General features: G+C 36.7%; 1 protein-coding gene across 4 annotated transcripts in view; it reads right to left on the bottom strand.

The window, feature by feature from the left end:
* The window catches only part of PARG (poly(ADP-ribose) glycohydrolase), a 113,068-nt gene that overhangs the window by 46,023 nt on the left and 52,560 nt on the right, over nt 1–14,485 (bottom strand). For all 4 annotated transcript variants that reach the window (XM_082423479.1, XM_082423477.1, XM_082423476.1 and 1 more), the window contains 2 exons: nt 10,366–10,523; nt 3,022–3,101 (listed from right to left, as the gene is read on the bottom strand). In XM_082423479.1, the coding sequence (XP_082279605.1) occupies nt 3,022–3,101; nt 10,366–10,523 (238 nt within the window). The remainder of the gene's footprint in view (nt 1–3,021; nt 3,102–10,365; nt 10,524–14,485) is intronic.

Genomic DNA, 14,485 nt, shown 5'->3' with positions numbered 1-14,485 from the left:
CTCTTTAGATATAATTAATAACAAAAAAAAACCCTTGAGAACATGCCTACTACCTTTCTTCCATAAAAAGGCACCTTTCACACCAGAATAGGTTATTTTGGTTAATCAAATATTTCCTTTAATAAAATCACAATATATACTGCATATGAGTCATCATTTTTTTTTTTAAGATCACCCAATTTTTTTTTTAAATCTTTTATTTTTTTTAAATTTTTTCACCACACCGTACAGCATGTGGGATCTTAGTTCCCTGACTAGGGGTTGAACCCACACCCCCTGCAATGGAAGTGCACAGTCTTAACCACTGGACCGCCAGGGAAGTCCCAAGCCATCACTTTTTAAATATTCCATTTATAAGATAGTTTTATCTAAAATTATATTGAAAATAATTCAGAAAGCTCTTTAAAATCTTTCAGTCTCAAGAGCCTCACTACAAATATAAAATATATACTGACATCCTTGAAAAGGTGGTCCTGATGAAATTATATTTTATCAATTCTAAAAAGCATATTTTTCATGTATTAAGTTTCGGAAACTAGGACATATCTCACATAGTCAAAGGTATCTAGCCATTGCTACTGGTCTGCATTAAAGCTGAATTTTTCCAGAGAAGATGTGCATCTGCTTCTACCATCATCTGGGGCCACCACCAACCTGAAATCAGTCTGAATTAAATCTTCCGTTGCAGGCTTCTGTGGATCACACTGGTAATATGACTTCAGACCTCAGACTTGCAGCTCGTGGTTCAAATTCTCAGGGAAGATTTTTTGGGTGCCCTCTCTACCTAGGTTGACACTTGCAGTTTCTTTGTTGTCCCCTTTCTGCATGGCCAAGTTAATTTCTCACTTATTCTTAGACTAAGGGTACAGACCTCTGGTATACCAGCTTTGTAAGAGATATCTCCTACAACTCCCCATCCTGAGAGTTTTTTCCTTTGTAGTGGTACCTAACATAATGAAACTTCTTATCATATATCATGTCCTAGAGTTGATGAAATATGGTACTTTAAATAGGTTTCTATAGTTTCTATTCAGTAGACTCTAGAACTTTCTATAGAAAGTAATTATTAAATTGCAAACCTCTTTTATTCTATTTAGTATTTCCTCCTTAAGCCTGTAGCTTTACATCCTAAAAACCTATAGCATGTCTTACTGTATTTCTACAAAGAACCAAATTACCATGTACAGTGAAAAAGAAAATAAAATGTCTAATTACAATTTAGTTTTTCAGCCTAATTCCCAATAGTTATGATGATTTAGGGACTTCCCTGGTGGTCCAGTGGTTAAGACTCCGTGCTCCCAATGCAGGGGCCGTGTTCAACGCTGGTCAGGGAACTAGATCCCGCATGCTGCAGCTAAAGATCCTGCATGCCACAACTAAAGATCCTGCATGCCACAACCAAAGATCCTGCATGCCATAACCAAAGATGCCACGTGCTGCAACTAAAGACCCGGAGCAGCCAAATAAATAAATAAATATATTTTTTAAAAATATGTATGATGATTTATAAATTTCTAGTTGAAAAAACAAAATTTCAGCTTTTTCTCTCGAAGTATTTAAAATCCTAAAATTTGGAAAGGTAAGTTGGTTTTTAGAGCAGACATGCAGGATTTGACTTCAGGGACACAAAAGTAAACCCTGAATTACTTAGAAACAGTAATGGAATTCATTCTATTTAGATTTAGAATAGCAAAAAACATACTCATCTTTCTAACAAATTAGTACAAATTCTAATTAGGTTTCATGTCTCGTAAGCCCCAGTGAGCCTTCACTTTCCTTACTATTTCATTCAGTACAGAGCACAAAACTAAAAATGATAAGCTAAGAAATAACTCCCTGCATGCCGCAACAAAGATCCACGTGCCACAATTAAGACCCGACGCAGCCAAATAAACAAAAACAAACAAAAAAAACAAAACAAGAAAAAAAGAGAAATAAACCTCTATCAAAAGAAGCCTATGAATTTTCCCCTTAAATTATCAAAATCCTGATCATTGATTTCTTTCCCCCAAATTTGAACAATGTCCAATAGCAATACATTCAAAAGGAAAAGAATGCCAAGTACACTAGGATGTGAGATTACTTACTAAGGGAAGGATATGAGAAAAATGACCTTAAAATAATTCAGTGATGTATTTTAAGACAATCCCACAACTTCGACAACCAGAACTGAAAAGAACTCATTTCACTTGACCTGTTCTACTTAGCAAAAGCAAACTTTTGAGATGTTCTGGTTTCCTTTATAATTGATTGGCAGGAAAGGCTACCCATGATAATAGCTAACATTTATTAAGCATGTAACTTCTGATTTAATACTTACAACTACCCTATGCGGTAAGTTATCATTATTCTTTTATTTTACAGATGAAGAAACTGAGGCTTAGAGATGTTAAGAAACTTGTCTGTGGGTCTGTGATCACCCAGCTCCTAGGATAAGGGTGGCAACACCCATCTATTATTAGCTGGTCACTACCAGCATTGGCTAGACATTTACCACTACTGCCTCAGGTGCTATGATTAGCCCCTGGGAAAAGAAGATGGCTGAGGCCCAACAGAGGAAGACAGACAATGTAAACTCTAAGTACAAACACTGTTTTATAAGAACTCTACAAGGGCATAAAGGAGGCACAAAAGAGAGGGATGGGTAGGAAGGCAATGAACTGGTTAACCTCTGCAAATAAACTAATTGTAATAGTCAATTGTTTCTTTAAATAAAGAATACCTAAAATGTATCTCCCAGTCAATATACTTTCTTTTGAAAGTATTAATTTACTATTTTTATTCATGAACATCCATTAGCGTATGTTACGCTAGTCTAATTTCAGAGTATATAAAACCCACACACATTCATAGCACACATTTACGTATACACACAACAAATGCATAAAATCTAGATATTGAATTATTATTGTTTTAATGTGGTTTGGGCAGGAAAGTGTACTTTAAACACAAAATGTTTTTGACCTGTCTGAACTGTCCCCCTCAGTGACAAAAATTACAGTAAGAATGAAAGGAATGTACTTTTCTCTGTGACTCTTCTAAAGTAGCAGAAGAGTGTTTTAAGCTTCTCTGGTTTCCTTGATGAACGTCCTTCAAACAACCTGAAAGAGATCGAAAATAAAAGAGGGTAAGGATGATTCTAAATGCCTTAATGATTCACAAAAAACTAAATCTATACTGCTACCAAGTAATAAAAGAAGCAATTTTTCCAGAAGGCAATTCTGTAACGACAGAAAACTGGGAAACTGTTTGGATTCAAACAGCATCTGGAGAGGACTGAGACCAACTAGAACCAGGCTTCTTCAAAGTTGTTCATGTCAGATGGCACTCTCTAACAACAACGTTCCTCCAGTCTATCTTTCTGTGGGGCACCATCAGGTCCCCCAAAGTCAATTAGGCCAGTGAGTTAATGCTTGATCATGGCAAATACTATATATAATTCATAATATTACCAGGTAGTTGAATGATTGAACTAAAAGGGTATCTGAAAAAAAATCCGCATGACTGTTTGGGGGTGGGGTGCGGCTAGGACAACAAGCAGGTATGACAAGATACTGGCGGACCGACCAATCCTTGGTGATTAAACACATATACCCTTCGTATGGTAACCAAAACAATGCCTACCCTATGTCATCCAGTTTCCAGCAACCTGGGCTTGCACTACTTAATTTAGTTTTCTTTGAAATGACATGGCATTGTTATTGGTAACTCATAATGCAATTTATCCTGAGGAAAGAAAAGCAAGGCTTTGAAAGCATATGACCTGAGTAAGTAGTTCACCAAAAGATTTCTAACACAAAAGCATGCTTTCAGGCACAAGATCTAGCTTTACAAAGGCATTTAAAAATTGCAAAGAAATTCTGTGGCTATAAACGATGAAGTATTAGTCATCTGCTTCTAGTCATATACTCTTGCTCTAAAACCAGAAACCCTTCAAGTAAGAGTCCACTTTAATAAGTGCCGAAATGGGTAAAATTTTTCATGATTAGAAAAACAAGCTTATGTAACTATGCAGAGAGGGAAAAGTTAATTCTATGAGAAAATCCTATTGAGCAAATGAAATGAATTAGGAAAAGGGAAGGAAATGTAGATTTCAAATGATCCTGTTTCCAATGATCTGAAATTCTTTATTCAGGGTCAATTTCTGAGAAAACAATTTACATGAATACTTATTTCCTGAAAAGAATGTTAAATGTCAGAAAGCATTTTAACGAAATCTGAAATCTAGTTAATGTTTAGAAGTAGTTTGAGTGCCTGTGTGAAAATTTTTTCTCATCTAAAAGACTGTATTTTCTAAAATGTTTATAACAAATACTCTTAAAATCCAGCTGCCTGCTGAAAGAAAGAATCTTTGAGAACACAGGTTTCAGTTCGGTTTCTTCTGCAAAATGTCAGCCAGAATAGAGCTTGTTTAAATCAAAATGACAGTCAAAATGAAGAAGCCACTTGGCAGTTTAATTAAACATCCTGTATCAAATAAATATGATTTACCGAATGAATACCTTGGGATCCATTGCAAAATCCCTTTCTAGGTTTACTACTTAGTAGAGGGAATCAGGATAAATATAAAGGCAGCTATCACCTTTTTTTAGAGATGAACTGATGTACTTACTATACAACTCAATTAAGGGGAAAAAGTTCCTCTTCCGTAGAACTGTTGCATAGTGAGTGAAAATGGCTATTGCCCTCAAGAAATAATTCCCCCAAACGTAAAAAGCATCCCTAGCTTCAGCATGTGATCATTTATTTATAAAATCACGTAAAAGTTAACATATTTAATAACCATGATGGCAAATTATTAACCTTAGGAGACTCTTGGGACTACATATTTATTACCTTAGCAATACGGACTTTCCTGGAAAGATTATATGGCTGTTATTATCACCCACTACAAATGAGCATTAGTGTTTATTTTACAGATCCAAATCTTATAGGTACAAATTAAGCAGAATCTCAATGCATTCTCTTTCTTCATTGCTCCAAGTCTAATTTCAAATCACTATGCAACCATATATGCTTTCCATCTTCCTGATGGAGAAGTGTGTGGGGGGTGGGGTCTGGGACACAACAGGGAGGTAGAAAATTAGGCAAGATGAAGCAGGTTTAAAACCTTTGCATCAATTCTCAGATTTCACTTTGTAAAATTTTAAAGTATCACGAATAGCCACCTAAATAAAATGAGTTATTCTGGTATGGAAGCAAGTGAAAATAACATAAAAACACAGGCAATCTGCATGAGAGAAAGCCACAAGAGCGATTTACTATCTGAAGGACAGCGTTTGGGGTGGCGGTGGGAGGTGAGGGGGGGTGGCGGTGGGAGGTGGGGGGGTGGCGGTGGGAGGTGGGGGGTTGGCGGGAGGGAGATAGACAAAGGGACTGAGGACAGAGCCCGAGAAAGGAAGAGACAGAAAGATGGGGCTGGCAAGACAGAAGAGAAAGAGACAGAAGTTAGGTTGAAGACAGAAGGAGGGTATGAGAGACAGAAACTCGCAGAGAAAGACACTCAGAGAGACAAACAGAAAAAGACAGAGACTCAGAGAGAATGAGACCTTCTCATAATAATCAAGCACCATCCAATTTTTTTTAACTCCTCAACATCATTTTTTGTTGTTGTTGTTAATTTAGATTTTCAAGTCCTGGGTGTTTTTTTTTTTTTTTTTGGCCATGCTGCACGGCATGTGGGATCTGTTTCAAGACCATGGATCGAACCCGCACCCCCTGCAGTAGAAGCATGGAGTCTTAACTACTGGACCGCCAGGGAAGTCCCTGGATCCCTGGGTATGTATATTTGAAGGCATATTTTGAGTCAGTAGGCGTGCATGTAAACATGCACATAAACTAGGCCATAATAACCCCTCCACACGTAGGGAAGACATTTTAGCATTTAACCAAATGATAATTACAGATTATTAAAGAAAATAAACAGAGAAAGCCAGTTAGGCAACCTCACTCTTGTTCTAAACAAAACTTTTATTTTCAAGGGAATAAGTCAATCAAGGGTCAGCTACTTATTAACTGGTGTTTTTCTTTCCATACATATAAAGAGAAACATAGTTTAATAAAATCTTTCCCTGAATGGAATATTGATAACATTACTAGAATTGGATTCTAGACACACACATATACTCCCATGTGATTTCAAGTTAAGGATTAATCCTATTAGTATACAGTAAATCAAACCTAAAGCACTATAACCTCCACTTCAAAGTGGAAGCAAATGATAATCCGGAACCCAGCCAGAAAGTCATTCTTGGCTTTTCTGTGAAGCACTGTGCCATATGGCCCTGACAGCATTTTCAATCCATGGAAGAGACAGATGTAAAAGCCTCCTGGGCTGACCACTGCTGCAACCCACAATTAATCTCTGACCATCAGTTTCTAAGCAATCTCAGAAGCATCGATGCTAATCACATTGGAAGCCTTTATAAGAATGTTTAGGCCCTGAAAGGCAAGCAGGGGAAAAGGTCAGGGGTATTTAACATAACTAAGCAGGGCTGGAAGAACACAAAGATAAATAAAAAAGGGAAGACTTATTCAATTTATTGACGTCAGCCTGCCACCACAAACTCTTACCATTTTTCTTATTCAATCAACTGGCTAGCCTTTTGAGACTAAATACACTCACACACACACACAACTCCTAACTGGCAGAAACTATAAACAGCAATTATGCAAAAAAGAAAACATGACAACAACAAAATGCTCCATAATCTGCTTACCAAATGGCTCATCAAATTAGGTAGTTGATATTTCATAAGCCACACGAAAAATGGGAACTACTGGTTGTTTTTCATTTCTGGAGTGCATGCAGAACATTTTGCTCTTGAGAAGAAGTGAGACATAACGAAACAGCAATGAGTTTGAACAGAAGACAGTGTTCAAGTCCCACTTCTGCTACAGGTCATTTACTCTCACTGAACCAATTAGTATAGAAGCTTCCCAACTAGAAACTTCCAGAGATAGAATCAAAGTGAGCTGCCAATAGACAGCATCAATGATCGTGAACAGTTGTGGTTGTTGGCTGTTTTCAGCTTATGAAAACACATTCATCTCACTGAGAGACAAGTGCAGACATCCTGACTGCTGAGGATTCCCTAAAACAACTGTGGAAACTACCACAGGTTTCACCTGCCTTAATTAATTTTCAGTGTTCTGGTGACCAAAAGAACATCCATCAGCCAGGAAGACAAGAGCATGCCTGGTTTCAAATCTTCAACAGACCTACTTAAACTCTTATTTGGTAAAAATGCTACTGGGATACTGCAAGCTTAAATCCCTCATGGTCATTCTGGACTGGAAATAATTCTTACAGATCAAGGATTATTTCTAGGGATAATTCTAATTTCTGACTACCTATGATGTAAAAAACTATTAATCTGATTCATTCAAAAAGAGGCTTCCCTGGTGGTGCAGGGGTTAAGAATCCACCTGCCAACGCAGCAGACATGGGTTTGAACCCTGGTCCAGGAAGATGCCACATGCCGCGGAGCAACTAAGCCCGTGCGCCACAACTACTGAGCCTGCGCTCTAGAGCCCGTGTGCCACAACTACTGAGCCCACGTGCCACAACTACTGAAGCCCGTGTGCCTAGAGCCCATGCTCTGCAACAAGAGAAGCCACCGCAATGAGAAGCCCACGCACCGCAATGAAGAGTAGCCCCCGCTCGCCCCAACCAGAGAAAAGCCCGCGAACAGCAACAAAGACCCAACACAGCCAAAAATAAGTAAATAAATAAACAAAATTATTTATTTTTTTATTTTTTTAAAAAAAGAGCCCACTGATATGATGCACAGAAAAGGACACAACATCAGTTCTCTCCTATTTCTGTCAAAAATTCAGTGACCTCACTCCATTTGTGAAAATAATGTCAGTCAAACCCAGACTGAAGAACATACTAAAAAATAACTGATGAGTAGTCTTCAAAAGTGTCAAAGTCATGAAAGAAAAGGAAAAACTAAATAACAGGGTAGAGGAGACTTAGAAAACTACAGCAGTCCCCCCTTACCTGTAGGAAATCCAAGACTCCCCGGTGGCTGCCTGAAACCTCGGACAATATGGAACCCTATGTATACTATGTTTTTCCCTATAGATATATACCTAACGATAAAGTTTAATTTATAAGTTAGGCACAGTAAGACATTAACAACAACAATAACTAATAATAAAGTAGAACAATTATAATAATATACTGTAATAAAAGTTATGTGAATGTGGTCTCTAGCTTTCAAAATATCCTATTGTACATATTTAATGTCTTTTCCATCTTAACTAAGCACTTATCACACACATTGGCCATAACTTGTGCAGTTTGAGGTGTAACAGCAAAACTACCATAAATTTCTTTTTCCTTCTTCTTAATTCCATGGATAGAAGCACTTTACAGCTTTTCTTTGTCATATCCCAACTGCCATCATCACTACTCATGTGCTTGGGGTCCATTATTAAGTAAAATAAGGGTTACTTGAACAAGCACTGCGATGACTCAACAGCTGATCTGATAACCAAGACAGGCTACTAAGTGACTAACAGGTGGGATACGCTGGACAAAGGGATGATTCATGTCCTGGATGGGAAGGAGTGGGACGGTACAAGATTCCATCATGCTACTCAGAATGGTGTGCAATTTAAAACTTATGAATTGTTTGGAATTCTCCATTTAATATTTTCAGACTGTGGTTGACTGTAGGTAACTGAAACCATGGAAAGCGAGCCACAGATAAGAAGGGACTACAGTAGGGACTTCCCTGGTGGTGCAGTGGATAAGACTCCGTGCTCCCAATGCAGTGGGCCCAGGTTCAATCCCTGGTCAGGGAACTAGATCACACATGCATGCCGCAACTAAGAGTCTGCATGCCACAACTAAGGAGACCACATGCTGCAACTAAGGAGCCCTGGAGTCACAACTAAGGAGCCCGCCTGCTGCAACTAACACCCACACAACCAAATAAATAAATAAATATAAAATTTTTTTTAAATAAATTAAATAAATGGTCTTTAAAAAAAAGGGGGCCTACTGTAAACACAGTGTGGGATACTGGGAGGATTCTGGAACAGAAAAATACAGTACAAAAACTGTTGGAATTCAAATAAGGTCTGCAGTTCATTTAACAGTATTATACCAATGTTGATTTCCTGGTTTTGATAACTTTACTATGGTTACAAAGTATGGTTACATAATAATATTAACATAAGGGGAAGTTAGGAGAGTTGTATTCAGGAACTCTCAGTACTATTTCTGCAACTTTTTTATACATCTAAAATTCATTAGAAATAAAGTTTTTAACGAGACAACATTAAAAAGGTAAACTAAAATAAGTGGCATTACCACACCAATCAACTTTGAACACAAAAACAGAACGGTAAACAGAACTTTGTCAACTTTGAGCAAAATCATGTGACTTTGCTCCATCACTACATCTCCTTCTCTGTACCCTGTCCACACTGCCCCGCCCCTCAGAGGCAGGAGATGGGGATTAGAGGGAGGTAATGGAGGAGGACATTACACACAGTCTACTGGGAAAGAGGAGCATATACTGGAACAATTTTCTGAATGCCTGCTCCTGACATTAGGGGAAAAAAACTCACATTTTACTCACAGATCCCATAAAGATAATTCTCAGGTGAAAAACAGAGATGGGGGGTGGAGGGGGGCTGGAGGGAGGAAAAAAACGATATTCATTTGCCAAGAAGATTTTACAATGTTTTTGTTTGTGTAAATGATGGAGAAAGTAATAATGTGGGGAAATGGCTAGAATCTAAAACTTTATCAACCTTCACAATACATTACTTTAATCAAATAATTTAAACATTATTTTGTCTTCCTTTTAAAAAATATTAGATTAATAAATTAATCATGTCTATAAAAAGTCAAAGTCAACTTTCACTTTTGCTTTTTGTGTTAAGAACTGTATTTTCAAGTCTCATAAGACAGTCAGTCTCATGGTTCTAAACTCACACTTTACAGAAAGGAGTACTTGTACTCCAGCTTTAACATTATTTCAGCATACAAAGAATATAATGTACAACAAATGTTCTGTGACTAAATAATCACACCAAACAGGCATAAGGAATTCAGGGCACTTAGAGGAGGAGGACAACCTGACAGGGTGGAAAGAACATGTTGTGCCTTGGAGTAAGACAGACCTGAGACTAAACTTTAGCTCTGTGACTTACTAGCTCCTGGACCCAAAGCAAGTTTTGTTAACCATGAACTTTAATTATCTTACCTGCAAAACAGCAAAAATATCACTTAACTCACTGTATTGTAAAGATTAAATTAGATAACTGTACATAAAATGTTTGGCAAATCACTCAATGCCAACCTTCTCCATTTTAATGTTAAAAAGGTGTTCGCTGAAAACATACCGATTGAAGTTAATATCTGGATAACTAGAATACTCCGATTTCATCTTAGCATTGCGCCGTGGAAACGTGCAGAAGAAAGCATTAGCTAAAAGACTAGCAATCTGTTCCTGTGACATTGTGATGGAATGATTCATCTTCTGTTTCAGGAGCGGTATTGGCTGATAGAGGAAACACAAATACAGACAAGAAGAGCAATAATTAGTTTAGCAATTTCAAAAGCAGAGGCACCAAATTGCATTTGCTAAATTAAGGTAGGAATAATTTCAGGCCACTCTTGAATCCTTAAATCAGCAATACTGTTGAAGTCAAGAGCAGTTCATCAAGGATGATTGGGAAAATGTACTTGTTTGACAAAGTGCAGATTTCTAATCAATAATAATGATAGTGAAGAGAACACAAAACATTACTTGTATTAGTGAAAAATGAGATTCCTTTAGCAAGTAAGAAATAAAAACACATTACACATGTAATGAAAAATTAAAACAAAGGATGGAACAGAAAAATGTAATGTTGAGTTTAGCTACTACTGCATATGCTAAATTTTGTTCTCACTTATATTAAAGATTACTGGACAGAGCAATTTCTCTATTTCAGTCTTAAAGAAAATGATCTAAGGAAAATAATTCAATAAATAAGTCTTTTCCTTCTAATTTTGAATCACACTTCTCACTGACAATTTATAAGACCCAAATCTAATTTTATTAAGGCAATTAATAGAACATGTGTACACAGACTTATTTATGTATAACCTGTAAGAATACAGGCATTTCCTACATAATCATTTCAAGTCAAGGAAGATGCAGGACATTTCTCCCTCAAGTTTTTTATGTCTGAAATGTCTTTGAGTTATATCAAACCCAAATTGACTAACCTTTTATTTTTAGTATATTCCACAGGACCTGAGTATTGTGTTCAGTGAGTTGTATTCTATTTCAAATGTTTAAACTGTATGTTTTTAAAGACATGCTGGGAAAGCCAAAGACCAACTGCCAATTTACATATCAGTTGTTAAATTTCAAAATGCTCCAACATAATATTTAGAGATGCTTTTCCTATTCCCTTTAATAAGACCCAGAACTAAGAATCCTTGATATCTACTTTAATTCAAAACAGTATGCATAGAGAACTGTCCTGATCATATCTCAGGAATCAACACTCAAAACGAAACTGAGGAAAGGCAGGCAAGACAAATCAACTATAACAATTAGCTTTTCTCTAAGTAACAGAAAACATACATCATTGCTAGAATAAGAGTTTGCTAGAAAAAGAAAATGCTAAACTTGCAGTTCAACTATTTGTCTTGGGAAAATACAAAAGTAAACAAACAGGAAATATCAAAAATTTATTTTCACTAGGGTATCGAAAATTCTCTCCTTTTAGGCCTTAGCAAACACCAGTTCTAAGAAAGAAGCAATAGAGAGCTCATATTGATCTTCATTTTCCTTCCTATACATTTATTTACAGCCCAGCCATGAGTTTAGAAAAGGTGACAAAGTATCAATGGCTTAAAGCACACTGTTCCTTGGTTTTAGTAAGAAATGAGTTTTTAACTACCATTTACTGGGTTATCCACAAAAATGATTTTGTGCTTAATGGACTTTAAACACAAACATTTCTTGTTTCCCAAATAACTAAATAAGTATACTTTAAAATATAATAAGTTATTTGTTCTCCTGGTGAGGAGAAATGCCTGAAAGCTAATACTTGGGGAAAACTAGAGGATGTAAATCTTATCATCATCGAGCACTCAGCTAGGTAAAATAAGACACTGGTTAACGTGAATGAAGACCTCTCATCAGAAAGAGAAATTAAGGAAACAATCCCATTCACCCTTGCAACAAAAAGAATAAAATACCTAGGAATAAACCTACCTAAGGAGGTAAAAGACCTGTACTCAGAAAACTATAAGACACTGATGAAAGAAATCAAAGATGACACAAACAGATGGAGAGATATACCGTGTTCTTAGATTGGAAGAATCAATATTGTGAAAATGACCATACCGAAAGCAATCTACAGATTCAATGCAATCCCTATCAAATTACCAATGGCAATTTTTACAGAACTTGAACAAAAAAATCTTAAAATTTGTATGAAGACACAAAAGACCCCTAATAGCCAAAGCAATCTTGAGGGAAAAATACGGAGCTGGAAGAATCAGACTCCCTGACTTCAGAGTACACTACAAAGCTACAGTCATCAAGACAATATGGTACTGGCACAAAAACAGAAATATAGATCAATGGAACAAGATAGAAAGCCCAGAGTTAAACCCACACACCTATGGTCAACTAATCTATGACAAAGGAGGCAAGGATATACAATGGAGAAAACAGAGTCTCTTCAATAAGTGGTGCTGGGAAAACTGGACAGCTACATGGAAAAGAATGAAATTAGAACACTCCCTAACACCATACACAAAAATAAACTCAAAATGGATTCAAGACCTAAATGTAAGACCGGACAATATAAAACTCTTAGAGGAAAACATTGGAAGAACACTCTTTGACATAAATCACAGCAAGATCTTTTTTGATCCACCTCCTAGAGTAATGGAAATAAAAACAAAAATAAACAAATGGGACCTAATGAAACTTCAAAACTTTTGCACAGCAAAGGAAACCACAAACAAGACGAAAAGACAACCCTCAGAATGGGAGAAAATATTTGCAAACGAATCAAGGGACAAAGGATTAATCTCCAAAATATATAAACAGCTCATGCGGCTCAATATTAAAGAAACAAACAACCCAATCCAAAAATGGGCAGAAGACCTAAATAGACATTTCTTCAAAGAAGACATACAGATGGCCAAGAGGCAAATGAAAAGCTGCTCAACATCACTAATTATTAGAAAAATGCAAGTCCAAACTACAATGAGGAATCACCTCACACCAGTTAGAATGGGCATCTTCAGAAGATCTACAAACAGCAAATGCTGGAGAGGGTGTGGAGAAAAGGGAACCCTCTTGCACTGCTGGTGGGAATGTAAACTGATCCAGCCACTATGGAGAACAATATGGAGGGTCCTTAAAAAACTAAAAATAGAATTACCATATGGCCCAGCAATCCCACTACTGGGCATATACCCAGAGAAAACCATAATTAAAAAAGACACATGCACCCCAATGTTCATTGCAGCACTATTTACAATAGCCAGGTCATGGAAGCAACCTAAATGCCCATCAACAGACGAATGGATAAAGAAGATGTGGTAAATATATACAGTGGAATATTAGCCATAAAAAGGAACGAAATTGGGTCATCTGTAGAGATGTGGATGGACCTAGAGACTGCCATACAGAGTGAAGTAGGTCAGAAATAGGAAAACAAATATCGTATATTAATGCATATATGTGGAATCTAGAAAAATGGCACAGATGAACCGGTTTGCAAGGCAGAAATAGAGACACAGATGTAGCAAACAAATGTATGGACACCTGGGGGGAAAGGAGTGGGGGGGGGTGGGATGAATTGGGAGAGTGGGATTGACATATATACACTAATATGTATAAAATAGATAACTAATAAGGACCTGCTGTATAAAAAATGAATTAATTTAAGAAAACATGAATGAAGATCTTTCAAAAAGTTCATATCCAAAATTTGTTTCCTTTAATTTCATTTTTATAAATCTAAAATTTACCTTTTAGATTTGGCCTAGAGAACATTAATATGATAAATCATTAAATAACAACATACGCAATTTAACTTGCCAAAGATATATTCCGATAACAAATTGAAATGTTAACTTTCACAGCAGAGATTTACCTTTTAGTCGAGGGCAGAGGACAAAATTAAAATGTTTTACCATTAGTACACTAATGGAAGGACAAAGTTGTTTTAAGCCAGGAAAAAGAGATGGGAGCCACGAATCTGATTTTGGTTCCACCCACTGACTTGTTATAGATTATAAACTTGGGTGCTTTTGAATACATATCTCATTAAGTACAATAGGGAAACCTTCTCTCTAAAGCATGAAGGGAAGAGAAGGGAAGAGAAGAGGAGAAAGTGATTCCTATCTAAAGGCTATATTCAGTTAATTATGAACTACAGTGAATTAAAAAAGCATTTAATTAAGCACTATATTAGACCTGGGGACACAAAGATGATCTCCCTT

This window comes from Balaenoptera physalus (assembly GCF_965194825.1).
Source record: "Balaenoptera physalus genome assembly, chromosome: 14".
Lineage (NCBI taxonomy): Eukaryota > Metazoa > Chordata > Mammalia > Artiodactyla > Balaenopteridae > Balaenoptera > Balaenoptera physalus.
The sequence above is the reverse complement of the archived record's forward strand: the minus strand, read 5'-3'. Positions and strand labels throughout refer to the sequence as shown.